Source organism: Cyprinus carpio, chromosome B13, assembly GCF_018340385.1.
Source record: "Cyprinus carpio isolate SPL01 chromosome B13, ASM1834038v1, whole genome shotgun sequence".
NCBI lineage: Eukaryota > Metazoa > Chordata > Actinopteri > Cypriniformes > Cyprinidae > Cyprinus > Cyprinus carpio.
The window spans coordinates 1298327-1313813 of NC_056609.1; the positions used below are offsets into that span (position 1 = coordinate 1298327).

At 37.9% G+C, this 15487-nt stretch overlaps 1 protein-coding gene across 2 annotated transcripts in view; it reads left to right on the forward strand.

Annotated features, from left to right (window-relative positions):
- The first annotated feature begins 1839 nt into the window (after positions 1-1839).
- meis1b (Meis homeobox 1 b) overlaps positions 1840-15487 on the forward strand; it is a 62055-nt gene continuing 48407 nt past the window's right edge. The window contains exons 1-7 of one of the 2 annotated variants that reach the window (XM_042736212.1): positions 1840-2497; positions 3861-4081; positions 5252-5393; positions 5592-5642; positions 6084-6134; positions 7038-7184; positions 14725-14836. In XM_042736212.1, coding sequence (XP_042592146.1) covers positions 2486-2497; positions 3861-4081; positions 5252-5393; positions 5592-5642; positions 6084-6134; positions 7038-7184; positions 14725-14836 — 736 coding nt within the window. In that variant the 5' untranslated portion in view covers positions 1840-2485. The remainder of the gene's footprint in view (positions 2498-3860; positions 4082-5251; positions 5394-5591; positions 5643-6083; positions 6135-7037; positions 7185-14724; positions 14837-15487) is intronic. The other variant, XM_042736213.1, reaches the window with a different exon arrangement.

Consider the following 15487-nt stretch of genomic DNA (forward strand, 5'->3'; position numbering starts at 1 on the left):
CAGCACATACTCTACTGAAATTAAAATAATAATTTAGATCAACTAAAATCTTATTGTCATAGTATGTACCCGAAAAAGACATTATAGCCTACTTACCAATAAATGCGAGCGTGTTTATCTGTTCTACGGCGTCGGGTTAGGCATATATCTGTTCTATCTGTTGCATGAATCCTCCTTTCATTTGTGTTTAAGTCCACATCAGATCCCTCGCCCGCGCAACGCGCACCCTTCGTTTGCCGAGCGCTTTGGGGATTTGATAGTAATTTCTTGCCTGTAAATGTGCGCGGCGGATCGTACCGCTGCTCTTCCGCGGGGAGCGAGGGTTGTGTGATGCTCACGGCAGCTGATAAGACACTGTTCCTTGCATTAATCGCTTCTGATCGATGACACTTGTTCCTCAGAAAAACTTCATACACCTTGTCACCGGGTCAGTTGTATTGCCCACAAAGGTGCACTTCAGCCTACAACAGTCAGTGTGTATCTAAAGCCTCTTATTCAGCTATTTCATTTGAGCATTTTGTGGAATGTGTATTATTTATATCAACAGAGAAGTTCCTTTATTTAGGCAGGTGTATTTTAAATTTACCAGAACACAAACCACTTCTCCAAACTGTTAATCTGAATATTTGCACTGTACAGACTGACACTGAAACTACTGGAATGTCTGTTAAAAGTTCTGTCCTCGACTTGGAGTGATAAGAATAGGAATATGATGACACGAGTTCAGAGGAAACAAAAAAAAATAAATAATAATAAATAAAAAATAAATAAATAAAAACCTTGTAGCATAGAATCTCAAATACAATCTCGGTTTTCCTTTTAACTACAAAATAAGTAAATATACATTCACATTTGTATATTACAAATGAATATTATCTTTTCTCAGTAAGTAGGCTATTATGTGTGTTTTTAGTGTGTGAGAGAGACTGTGTGTGTGTGTGTGTGTGTGTGTGTGTGTGTGTGTGTGTGTGTGTGTGTGTGTGTGTGTGTGTGTGTGTGTGTGTGTGTGTGTGTGTGTGTGAGAGAGAAAGGGAGAGAGTAGCATTAGAACAAAACAGAATACAAAGACTACATTTTCCCTCCAGATTACAATATTTTCATTCCACCCTTTCTTCATTTATGGAAGCATATCGACCGATAAATTAATGATTGATCATTCTTTGAACCAATAGACGACTTGATTCACTGTAACTCGCTTTCATTGGACACTGCACCAAACTCCTTAGATCCTACAGTAAGTGGATGAGCCCATTCACAAATGGCGGGGGTGTTTTGGCTAAGAGCGCAAGCAGCGCTGCTGAAGCGCAGCATATGCTGTTTCTGAGTAATGATGTTTGTGTGAAATGTAAAGTACACAGGCATATGGTAAAAACAATATTTCGTATTATTAGTGCAGTTCATTTCTACAGGCTTCTGCGTAAAACACAGGCCGGCGGGAAAACTTCATTATGCACACTGAACATGTTTTCCAAGTTTCTCGACTATTGTAAATAACGCTATCCCATTTGGATACTCTGATCAGAAGTGATATTAAACAGTGTGTCGAGAGTTACCTGATGTGAAGGAGCCCACGTATCATTTGTAGCTATATTTAAATCATTGTTTTTATATAAACACCTACATGACTTTATATATTGCGTGTCTTGGCACGCATAAAGAGCGCAGTGCAACCTTAAGCACAGCTCGGTCTCTGCGTGTTAGAGCACGGTTCATGTTGAATCGTGGTAGTAGTGGTCTGCGCTTGTCTGCCGTCCCAAACATCTCACCCCCCTGCTTTGGTTGGAACTTGATGTGGCCCATCGCATTGTGCAAGACGCGACCTGTTATGGCCACCACTACTTCCGGGTTTCAGCAGTCTGGTCCAGATTCAGCTGCTGAGCCGCGTTCAACACACACTCATTGTACACAAACGGGGAAAGGCAGCTCGCAGCATCGATCGTGGCTCCTTTAAGAAAAACTAAGCCAGAATTATCAGCCCACCTCCTCTTGATCTCATTTAGAAGCTATTGCATAAAAAATCAACTCAGGAGCCGAGACTGATCAAAGAAACGAGAGAGAGCTTCATTTTTGTGCGTTCGAGTAGTATTCTCGTTAGGGGTGCTAACCAGTGGAAGCGCGCAGAGGATCATCATTCATTCAGCACTTTGACAAGCTCGCGTTTGATTGATTGACAGCCGGAGTGGCAAAAAGCCATGAGATGCGCTAGTTTTGTTTGAGGGGCTATTTTCATACTGCTTTGGAAAAGAAGATTTTGCTCGATCCTTGTCGCTGTCCACGGGAAAGAAAGCGAAGGGGACCTATTCGCTGAACGCGTCTGGCTGAACTTGTGGTGAAGGACTGGCTTCATCGCTCGCTTGAAAGAGGCAGTTGGATTTTTTGGGAAAACATATCCCACGTTTGGAATTTGCGTGCTTATTTCCTATTCACCCTGGCCTCATAGGGGATATATTTTTGATTAAAGGAAGCCGAGGGAGTGTGGAGGGCGATGGCGCAGAGGGTACGTATCCCGAAAAGTTTCTTCGACTCCGTATTGTTGAATGCAGTTGGAAATTCTGAAACGTGGCCGATGACATTCAGACTCGCAGTCAAACTTACTCTTCCTTTGCGTGCCAGTTTTGTTGTAACATTCAACTTTACATCGTTCACATTCATGCATGTGTCTTAGTTTTGAGACACTGAAACCATTTTTAAACAGAATACTCTCTAATTACGTTTGACAGGGAGCAATTCCTTTTTTAAAAAAAAACAAAAACAAAAAAAAAACATAGTTTTTCTATATGCACTGCATTTTTTTTTAAGTTTCTTTAGTTTAGTCATGGGGATGAAAAAAAAAAACCCTTTAAACCTATTGGAATAGTTCAACTCTCATAACTCAACTCAGCTATATTGTTTATGTATTCTATATAAAATAGTCTTATTTTCAAACAGCATTCCAATGAAACAGTTGTGCGCTTTAACTCGTAAAGTTGACATTTACGGGTTAGCCACTTTTTCTTTGCATTTGTAATCAAATGTAAACAATCACACAGTAGATTTCATCGCAACTTTCCGACCTTTTGCTTTTGATGGTAGAACTACTACAGCACCCTGCTGTCTTGCTTACACTCTCTAGATTTAGATTTTAAATGTGTTATGGTCTCATCGTCACACTTTCCCTACAATATCATGCAACTTAGAATAATTATGATAAATTCTCAATGTCACTGATTATTTTAAATAAACTAATCAAATATTACATTGAACTGTTAGGCACAATTGGACAATGTACATTAGTGTTTAATTAGACTAATCCAAAAAGTGCTACGTGTGTTAATATTGAACTAGTTTATTATGAATTTAGTTTGACAACAGTAGGGTATAATAACCTATATAATACACAGTTGTTACATGCAAATGACATTACTTATTACTTCAGTTGCATTTGTAAAAATAAAAAATCACAAAAAAGTGGCACAACACACTCCTCAGTCGTGAGATTTTTATTTATTTATTTATTTTTGGGATGATCTCAATAAAGCTCTAGCTCAATACTCCATGTTGGTGTGTCCGACGCTGTATTCTAAGTCTGTGTGTTTCAGTCTGTTTTTTAAAAAAGCACTTGAATTTTGCAAACCCCCCCCCCCAAAAAAAACCCATTGGATTTAGTGTTAAAACCACAAGATAGTCTGCGTGTACACTTGATATATTTAATTACTTTGTAATACCACAACAAAGTGTTTTCATTTCGCAAAAGCCATACTGTTTTGTCCGAGAATATTCGATTTGTATTTCCTTTAAGTGTATTTTTTTTTCCTATGTATATATTGTGTAAGAGGTAAAAGTGACAACATGGGAATGTTGCCCTTCGTGTGTGTGTGCAGTACGAAGATATAACCCACTATGGGATGGACGGAGTAGGAATCCCGAGCACGATGTACGGGGACCCGCACGCCGCCAGATCCATGCAGGCTGTTCACCTGAACCATGGGCCCCAGCTCCACTCCCACCAGTACCCGCACACAGCCCACACCAACGCCATGCCGCCAGGCATGGGCTCATCCGTCAATGACGCTCTAAAAAGAGATAAAGACTCCATCTACGGGTACGTGTAGATAGCCTAGACATATTTTTTATGATTAACTTTGCCAGTAACACAAAATTTGACCAGTAATAGTTTCTGTAAAACATATTGGGAACTTAAGGCGTCATGTTTAATTTTTTTAAAAGTTACTCTTTTTTTTCTAAAAGTTTCCCCCTCTCACTCAGTTCACCATTTGACTGTTCTTTTTGCCTTTCTTTTTTTTTTAATTAGTTTGTTTTAAAAATCTTACTCATATTTAGTTTTAAACGTCAAAAAATTTAAAGTTGATAAATACTGAATAAAAATCAATAATAATAATAATAATAATAAAATATGTTATGTTATGTTATGTTATGTTATGTTATGTTATGTTTAAGCTATAACTTTTTAATTGTTCAAACTTCAGGCCTAGTTATTAGTTAAATTGATAAAATACATTTTTGGACAGCTGCGCAAAGTGATTCCCTCGAAAATTACATTGAACACTCTTACAAAACCATAAAGGATAATTTCCACATAGATCATAAAATGTGCAAACATATCTGGATGTGCGGAGTTACTCCAAATGCGCCTAGCATACAAAAGCTGCTCGAGCACAAGGGTTCTCATCACAGCGCTGTATATAAATGTTGTTGTCGTTTAAAACAGCAATTTATACGCAGAACATGCCATGTAACTTACTCTCATTCATTATGAATTAGATACTTCCCTAAACATTTACACAAGATATAGGCCCACTATTTAAACCATGGTTAAATTGTATGCTTGGCCTAGACTCAACGTGAGCATTTCTTAGATGCTGTGACCTCGTAGCCCACTGTTTAAATTGACTGCTGTCTTCGATAATACGTTCAGGAGTCCAAGTTACATGTGTTCTGACACAGTATTTAACACAAGTAAAAAGCTCGTTATAATGTAAGTGACAACACACTAATCGACATAAACGTAGGAGTAAATACTTCATATCTATATGATCGTGGCGCAGTGTTAGGCTACGCACGTAGGCTACTTTTGATTGGTGATGAATTAAAAAGAGTTAATTAAATCTAAATTTCTCAAATGCAAATTAGATTGTTCTAATGCTTTCAGTAGAGACCGCTTATACACCGAGAAGGAGTTGTAAACTCTTATAAAATGTCATGTGCTAATCCAGAGCTTTCCCCGCACTGACCTCTGTGTTTTTTATTCCAGGCACCCGCTGTTCCCACTTCTAGCACTGATTTTTGAGAAATGTGAATTAGCCACTTGCACACCTCGAGAGCCCGGTGTGGCTGGGGGCGATGTGTGTTCATCAGAGTCTTTCAATGAGGATATAGCAGTATTTGCAAAACAGGTCAGAAACAGTTTTATGGCGCAAAAAGTTTTTGCATATTTTATTGTTTAGTTGCTGCGTTGACGTGTTCTCTGTAACTTTATAATAATAATAATAAACACAGGGGCTATTTATTTATTTATTTTTTAATTTTTTTTAAGGAATTATTTTTTTTCTCTCTCTCACAATTTTAAATTATTGACATGCATATCGTCTCAGATTCGAGCAGAAAAGCCGCTATTTTCATCAAATCCCGAGCTGGATAATTTGGTGAGTGCAAATTATTATTATTATTATTTTGTATTTGCCTCCAAGATTTTTAATTTATAATTTTTATAAAATATTCAGAAAGTGTTCCTTAGACAGAATTGTCTGATTTCTTGATGGCATTGCTATTTGTTATGGGTATTATTTTTTATTATTATTATTTGTTCTGTAAGAGTTCATTTTTTTATGCAAATTGTTTTTTAGCATTAACGCTTTATGTTGGCGGAGTACACACGTGCCTCTCATTAAAACATGGATCAAAGTGATAATTTATTCATAAATTAAGTATAATTTGACTTAATTGCATTGCATTGTCTAGAAAGTGATCTCAAGTCAAATGATCCAAAATGTCACAAATCACTTAATTTGTTTGTAACTGTCTTGGGCCTGTTTATTTCGTCACATTTAAAGTTAACTTTTTTCTTCGTTGTCAATTTTCCCCAGATGATACAAGCCATTCAAGTTTTACGGTTTCATCTTTTGGAGCTCGAAAAGGTAATCAAAGTTTACCCCAATTGGCCGGTCCTCTCTTCAAACCTATGGGCCTCATCTGCATAAATGTATTTTTCCTGGTCTGTTGTAATTAGTGTCAAAATCAATCATGCTGCCTATTTCTCCTCCGAGTTTAATTACAATGCAACCTGCTACCATGGCCACAGATATTTCATAGCAGTAATTTCAATGTTTTTCTGCATGCTGTGCCACCTAACGTAGTCGGAAGCGCTTTTTGTTCACGCATTCTATATTGACTATCGTTATTCCGGAATACAGTCGACCACGCTGATGGCACGTTTCGCGCGCTTATCTGTTATCAGCACTACACTTTGGAGGAATTTTATCAACACCTGTTCCCACGTCGAGAGTGGGGCTATCAAGTGATTTATCGCCAAACCATATAGTTTTACACTACTGAATACACATAACCACTTGCTCCAAATCTCCAGATATTTGCATGAGCCTCTAGGGTTATGTGTGTTGAGATAACACGGCGAAGCTATAGTTTCAGCATTCAGCCATAAATGAAGAATTCTCCTCTCTACACTGAATGTCATCCACCATATTATTCCCTTGTAAAGACGCGGTAATGAAATAACTAGACGAAATTAAACAGTTTACCTTAAATGTCAGTCAAGCAGGTCATCTCTCTAATGGCCACAACCCCGGGAGCAGATGAATTTTACACGGGTGTTGAATACTGCGTTGCCCGTGAGTCGTCTTGTCAGTGTCAATTTTCGGCGATATCTCTATTTTGAGAGGGAGTAAAGTTATTTCACATTCTGGATGCGTTTGATAGCTATCATAGAAGGCCATGGGGAGAGGTTTTCCATGTCAATAGGAGTTCTGGAAGCACTTGTCAGTTCGCTGTGATGACCCCCCCCGCTTCCCTTGTATCTATAGGTACATGAACTTTGTGACAATTTCTGTCATCGGTACATCAGCTGTTTGAAGGGAAAGATGCCCATCGACTTGGTTATAGACGACAGAGAAGGAGGATCAAAATCAGACAGTGAAGAAATTACAAGATCATCGGGGGCCCTTGATCAGGTACGTGCAGGAGTCCATTTCTTTTCTGGCCATTCAGCTCGTCTTTTGGGTCACTTTCTCTGCCTCACCGTTATTTGCATACGATTAAGGCTTTTAAATTCCATCGGATTGAAAAATTTGGAATAATGTGGCCCATTATTGCTTCATTACGGTTTGATCCCGGAACTGACCCGAGGAGATTAGCTCGTGAAAGCATTGCCATAAACTTGACCTGTTTCTTGTCGATTTTAATTTAGTCCTTTCCCTCTTCTTTTATCTCGCCCGCCTTTTTTGAACCAAACCATCCAAACAGTTGGGCTATCTGTGGTATCTATTACTATCAAGAACCAAATGGAGACATATCTATAGTAGACATTTACAGATTTGGTGCTTTGGTTTTCTGCTGTTGTTCACGCTTCATTAGTTGCCTTGTCAGTGTTTTTTTCCTCAGAAGAGTGCGCAGCTACTCTCAGCCTTTTGAATAGCGTAAGCAGCGCGGTCGTGTTTGAGTAGTACTGTGCCATACAGTATTTTGTGTTTATAGGAAAATGTGGGGAATTATGTTCCTCTGTGCCTTTTTATTATGCGGCAGCTCATACTTGTGGATACTTTGACGTTATTCAACTCTAACGCACTTTCAGTTAAACTTTTACGCGCTCTTCAATGCTTTCATCTGGACACGCTGCATAATATTTATATATCTATCTATTTTAAATGATATTAGATTTGGGAGAGACAATACTTAAAAAAAATAATAATAAGTGGTCATATTAAGGGGATTAGCAGATTCACCAGCATAAAAAGTAATGAAGCGATTAGGCTAAATAATTTAAATCCGTCATCTTCCATATGGCGGAGTGATCGAATAAAGCATTGACCAGTTGTAGCTTTCCAATGACTGCGTCGGCCACCAGTTTTTATATGAGGGAGAACCCTGTCCCATTCATTACCAAACAGGGACTCCAATAAAACGACCTTTGGCTGCTTTAGTCTTTTCTACCTCGGCTGTGTTAATGGTTATGTTAATGAGCGGATCTGTACAGATAATGCATCTAATTCAAAGCAAGCATTAAACAGCATAATGTCAATTTTGTTTAGCAGAGAGCACGTGTCATCATTTTTTGAATAAATGCATTATTGAGCAGAGATGAATTTAAGCGATAAAAATAAATTAGGCTTATATGAAGACCCCTGGGTGCGTAGCTTGATAAGAGCAATTTATGCTTTGCTGAAAGTCACGAATGCAGATATTTAATTGACTTTAAGATGAAGACATGTTCTATTTTTCTTCCTCTTCTTCATTTTTTTTTTTTTTTTTTTTTTTTTTGTTTTTTCTTGACGTGTAACACCTAAATATTAGGGTTAATATTAAGCATTTACATCTTCATGAAAGTCTGATTCCCCAATGAGGGCTGACCAACTTTTTGAAGTTTGCTAATGCGTGGTAGAATCTGTTTTTGTTTTATTATGAATCCTAAAAAATGCCTCTGGTTAGAAATATACTAATTTTAAATAGGATGAGATGTAAAGAGAGCTTTAACACTTAAATAAAAGTAAATTTAAAAATAAGTTTAAACTAGATGCGTATGTGCGGTTTTTGGTTAACAAAGTTTGACTTTAGGTCCTATATGTATTTTACATCTCATTTTTTGTGGTTACATTTCTGAGCTTGCTAGGCGGTTACATCCCTAACGAATTTGCGTCGCTCATGCATTATCTCGTTCCATATGTATTTTTAATATATGCCCTCGGGCATAAAGCTGAATTGGACTGGAAAAAAAAAAATGCTCCTTTGTGCAAATTCTCAACAATGTTAACAAGAGGGAGAAAGGCGGTTCATTTATTCAAAGGCCAATTTATTCCAGCAGGAACAGCCCTACTGCAGCATAAGAAAATCAGAAATATACATAGAATTTATTAAACTCCGTGGTCCAGCGCTGTGCTGTGTTTTCGTCCTCCGTGCAGCGAAGCATCGTATCAATAATGTCTCAACTCCAGCTTAGCATTGTTTTGCAAGTATCGAGTGAAGAGAAAGAGGGGCAGAGCTCAGGGGTGAAAAAGTCAGAGCCTCTCTCTCTCTCTGGTGAATGCGGCCCAGCCAGTTTGGATCACGTTGTTTTCCTCTGCTGCGCTGATAAACGCGCGGCCATCTGAGCCTCAGGTGCCATAAGAGCGGAGGGACTAGTTAGCAGCTAGTTAACCCCTTCACTGCGGTCTTCATTCCGGAGAATCTTGTTGAAGTTTTCAGTTGTTTGACAGCTACCGCGTCACATTAAGTAATTACTACACTACAGTGGAAAAATAGTTTTACATGTATATGAATCTAGTATTAAGTATATTGTAATATTAAACAGTATGAGCGCTGCTGTAGTGTGTAAATATATAGGCCTGCATATGTAATGGTTAAACTTTTTAAAACTATGTTTCATACTGGAATACTTATAAGATAACAGGTTAGATCAGCCTTCAAGTGTATTTTTGTAATTCATATAATGTGTTTTACTGACTTGTTGGAGAAAGTTGGATAAGTTATCTCTGAATTAAATTAACATATGCTCACATGGTATTTTCATTCAACTCCAAACTAAAATATTACTACTACTAACAAAAATAAATAAATAAATAAATACAAACTCTAAAATGGTTTGTGTGATGGTAATGACAACAGAACTGACAATCATTCTCTGTTATAAAACATAAAGTTAATTGAGATTATAAATTAACTAGAATCATTCAATTAAACATTTTATATGTTCTTAGGAAGTAGTACACAATAGAATGTCCCTGATTTAACACTTTTTATGCATTTATTATCAAGAAGGAAAAAAAAACTTATGAAAAATAGTTATCCTAAACGTATTTGAGTTCTTTTTCTTTTCTTTTCTTTTCTTTTCTTTTCTTTTCTTTTCTTTTCTTTTCTTTTCTTTTCTTTTCTTTTCTTTTCTTTTCTTTTCTTTTCTTTTTTCAATCTAGGGGAAAAAAGTTATCCTAGTTAAAGAATCACTATTATTGTTTTAACTTCTTACAATTCTGTTACAATTCTGAAAATAATAAATAGAAATAGTTAAGTGAAATTAGTCATGAATGATTGATTTTGATACAACATTTACCAGCAAATACATGAAATGTCATCAGATTAATGACTTTATCTTTTGTTTCGGCATGTTTATTGAGTTCTTGTGCCTCAGTGCAAAGCAGGCTAATTTGTTTTCCGATTGGCTGGCTCATGGTACCTTGTTTATGACGTATTTGCTCCGTGCTGACGCTAAGTGAAGGCAAAGTAAAGAGTCTGAATGCATTTCCATGGGCTGCAGCGCTTGCACAGTTGTCTTTAATTGCAGAGGGGCACTGCCATTTGCTAATGAACTCAACGCCATGAAAACCTCCGCAGTGCTTAAGACTTCAGTACTCGAGAGCTCTTTAGATTATTCCATGCGGCCTGAAGAGGGGATGAAATAATTGAAATGCTGAATAGTTTCTCTGTTTGCAGTTTCCTTTCTGTTTTGTTCAGGGCCAATTTAAAAACTAAGGGTGTTATTACAGAGTAAGCTATGTTATTAATGTATTGCATAGAGGCCACCCAGAAGTTACGTTGTTTTTTGTGCTTAATAATTTGTGATAGAAAATATAATTTTGCATGATTTTTTATTTTTTTTGTAAGATGCTCCGCTTTTAGTGAATGAGAATATGTGGGCCTGTTTTAAAGGGTTGCATAAATAATGTCACTGTTTCCCTGTCACGAGAGATTCTTTTAGTTGTTATTTCCTCACTGTTGAATGTATCACTTGTGCTCAAGAAAACATCTTTTTGCACTTTTGAATGAAAACGGTGTGTACAAAATCTGTTTTTATTCACCATGTTTTTAGTTAAGTAATATTTCACGTGCTTTTGTTTTTGTTGTGAACCAAAAGTATTGTCTTTTTAAGTGTAGATTATTTGCTTCTTTTGATAGTACACTAGTTGGGCAATGTTGAAATTATACTGTGATATAATCAATAGTCTTTGCTGAAGTAATGAGAAGGTGAGATCCCTCATTCTTTATCTTGACAACTGTTGGCTGCTGTCAACGATTCAACAAGTGATATAAAGAACAGACATGTGACTATTTTTTTTTTTTTTTTTTTTAACATAATTTGTCTAAGAGAATGGTCAACATTGTATGAATCAATTTTAAGCCAGTGATGTGAAAGCTATTGTAATTAAAAGAGATATGTGATTATCCTACAGTGCCGTTAAGGGTGACTCTACTGGTTTTTAAGCGAGATCTCACCCACAGGCCATTTTGAGAGATTTCGCTTTCTCTGTAGACCAAATCCAAGCAGATTTTTTTTTCAGCAATTATTCCCCCCTCCCCAATTTTGCTCCATTTTGCTTTGTAAGATTTGTTAAAGGAGGTGTTTGGGGGATTGGACCGTTCTAGCATTCACCCTCCCTTTTTTGTTTCTGTGCATACCATTACCACATCAATTCATTTAAGAAGCCTTAATGTTTTTGCACAGAGTTGAACCAACAGCCACGTGGTCTGTTATCAACATTGAGGATCTCAGCCTTATCAACAAGCCAGAGTAAACAAATAAACAAGTGTCCTGAACAGATTTAGTTTTTGGTTGCAATCCACTGGGCAAAGTTCATGTGTGAATCTTGTGCTTCCCAAGTATTTCCCAGCAGAGCTTGAGTATTTTAGTGAGCTTGTTCAAGTGTCCTTGCTAATCTTGTTTGATGAGGCATATAAAAACTCTCCTCTCTTTCTCGCTCTGTGTGTGTGTGTGTGTCTCTCTCTCAGTCCATTTTGTTGTGCTATCTAGATAAAGCCAGAACCAAAAATAGTACAATGTGACACTGGTGGGTCTGTGTTAAAAAAAAAAAAAAAAAAAAAAAAAAGGGAGTGAGAGAGAGCAGTCACTGTAGCATGAAATTGTAAACATATACTGTTTATGAGTTTTCTTTCCCCTGTGAAGTCTACAGTAACCTGAAACATTTTTCTTTATTATTATAAATGAATTGGAAGCCCAATATTCTTTGCATGAGTGCGTGTATAATGTGCAGAGAAAGAGGGCTTCCATCTAAGACCCAACACAATGAAAATGCAATGAATTGGAATGCCTCACCGATCATAGCAGAATCAGAATTTCCAGCAAGGAAAATCTTTTCATGGTGAATTAAGTGGTGGAGGAAGAAAATGGTAATGAAAAAAAAGGGAAAGGCACAGATGACAAACGCTGCTCCCTGGGCTACACACTGCAGATTTAAGAACTTTAGCTAAAGCTATGCAGAATAGAATGTGGAAAATTGAATTTTACCAAACAATTAAGCATTGAATTAATCTACATCCTGCACTTGAGAGAGAGAAGGACATGAGGAGGGAGAGAGAAAAGGAGCAAGGGAAGAGAAAACATGTGGAGGGGGAGGGGATGAAGCCCCCCCCCCCCCAAAAAAAAAAAAACACGACAGAATAAATCCTAGCTAGCTCATTAGAGGGACAGTGAATATATCAAGTGTGTTGTTGTGTGCAGCAGGACAGCATTCTCTCCGCCACGGCACTCATCTCTCCTGTAACCATCTGCATCCACACCGCCTCCACCCGCTGTTCATTTTGGCCCACATATTTACTCCTTCGCTTATGCGCCTGTGCGGTTTCCTCCGGGTGTCTGCTTGCTGGTTTTTGCTCTGCATTTTGGCCATTTAAAAAAAAAAATAATAATAATAATAATAAAAATAATTAGCTGTTAGATCTGTGGTGGACGAGATTGTTGGAGCAGTTATAAATAGACTCGAGTGCACCCTGGAGATGTCACTCACCCTCGGCCGAGACCCTCCCCCATTCCCATGGGGCCGAGCGGCTGCCTCCCACAAGCCCCGCTGCTCTTTTGTTCAATTACAGTTAATGCAATAGTTTGCTATTTTCTCATTCTAATTATATTTTCAAGTGGGATTTGTTGTGTGTAAAAAACATCCTTTTACGTGTGGAGGCTCTGGGGTTCTTGGTCTCCAGGGTGCTGTACCATTCTTTTCCACAAAGCTCTGAATAAACAAGTTCCCTCCATTTCTCTCTCTCTCTCTCTCTCTCTCTCTCTCTCTCTCTCTCTCTCTTACAAAGGGTTGTAGAAACTGGCAATTTCAGTTTTAACTGTTTGCTCCCTGGGCATGTGTTCTAGATTACCTCTTACGGCATACTTTTGGTATGCTGCAGAATACACCATTTTTTCCCCCTTGATATTTAAAAAAAATAAATAAATAAATAAAACATATCTGGAGTGGCTGGCACTATAATGCCTGAAGTTTCTAGGAGACTTGTGGCAAATCTATAAAATGCTATTTGGATTGTTTAAAAATGTAGGATTTTTTTTTTTTTTTTTTTTGATTGTTTGAGATTTGATTTGATTTGATTTTACCTAGAAATATTTTGAGTGCTTTTAATTCAAAGGGTACCTTATAAATAAAAGAGAATAATATTCACGTCTCTCTATATATTTGTTACATTTTTTAAATGATAGTAATGGAACTTTTTTTTTACACAATCATGTTTGTGCATATATGTAGTAATAAACAGTCTAACTACATTTAGCACATGTTTAAATCCTGAGAACTGTGAATATTCATTGCAAAACCTGGATTTAAAAACAGAAAAGAAATATTTTTTGGGCCTGCTACTCAGAGTTCTCATCTCTGATATGCATCTGCGGCCTTCATCTTATATTTTCCTCCCTCAGTTAATGTTACTTTTGTGGAGGCAGCCAGTGATAAGAGGCAACATCTGTTTTGTTCTATAGTACAAGTAGACCCTGCATGGGGCTGAGTGTGTGCAGGCCCCGGCTCGCCATTGTCCATCCACTTCTCTTTATCCCTATGTCTGCTCCATTTGCCACATACCATCCGCCCAACAGCTGACACTTTCTCTTGATAATACACCTAAGCTTAATTGTCAATAGGATTTCTCTGTTTTTTCTAACTCCTCTTCCCAACCTGAAGGAGAATGGCTCTTATTTGATTTCATTTTGATTCGCTAGGTCAGCGAACAGCCACACACGCACACACTTATACCCTCCCTCGCTCTGGGATATAAGAGTGGTGACTGACTGGCTCTTGTTGTATTCAGAGATCTCAAGTTAGCTAGTGCATGTGAATGGACAGGCATGCACATCTTAGCTGCTATTGCTAATTCTTCTTTCTTTGTTTTTATATTTCGTTTCTGGACTATGGATATCCTGTCACTGGTAATACAATGTTTTTTTACTTAAAGTCTAGTGTGTGTTTTTTAAAATAGTGCAATTGTGCATTCTGCTCTTTGAAATGAGAAACGTGTATAAGGAAGCCAGCGATTGTGTGGCGTCATTAGAATGCTCAATGACTGGTTCAATCGTTCTTGTAAACTGTGCAGAACTGAATTGTCGTGTGAGGTTGTAGGGCCTGGAAAGAGGATGAAAAACAATGAAATGAGGAACATCTGATAAAGCCAGCTGTCTTTGTAGCATGAGACTATAGCCTGTGTGTGTTTCTCTGTGATCTGATGCCTGATTGTGTGCCTTATTCCCTCTCTGTCTCTCTCTTCCTTTCCACACAGACTTCATGGAACAGAGACCATGACGATACAGCTTCTACACGCTCCGGAGGAACACCAGGACCATCCAGCGGAGGACACACATCGCACAGCGGTGACAACAGCAGCGAACAAGGTAAGGATCTGAGACACCCTATGATGCACATGAAAGCGATAATGTACAGTCAGCCTCTCTTTAATAGTTACTTATCAGTTAAATAAATAAAAGGCCAGGGAATATTGATTTGAGTTTATTAAAGAGACCACAGAGTGATAGGACAGAAACAGGACAATGATTAGTTGCACAATACTTGATTGAAGCATTGACCAATCAGAGTCAAGTATTCCAGAGAGCAGTGTAGTAAGTATGTTTCTATGAAAATGTCACTGACTGTGCAGATGTGTCCAGCTTACCATCTGAAGCTGAGCATGTGTATGGAGAGAGTTAAAGCAGATGTTTAGGCTGCTGCTGGCTGGTCATGTGGCGTAGGTCCATCAGCTGGTTGTGATAAGACTGCATTAATGAACCTTCCTCTGGGCCCATCTGGACAGGGTGTCTGAAGAAAGCCGCTGGTGATGACAGTCTAACAAAAGAGATTTTACACTGATGGAGCTTTTATGCGTTCTGTTACATTCCAGATGAAAATTCTGGAACTTTCAAAGAGAAATGAAATATTAAAAAAAAAACTCTCTTGGGTATCTTCTTGGTAGGATTTCTCTCTCAGCGGAATAAAAGCTAACGAAAGCCAACTTCACTTTAACTGTTAACTAAGTCATCTACTGTTTG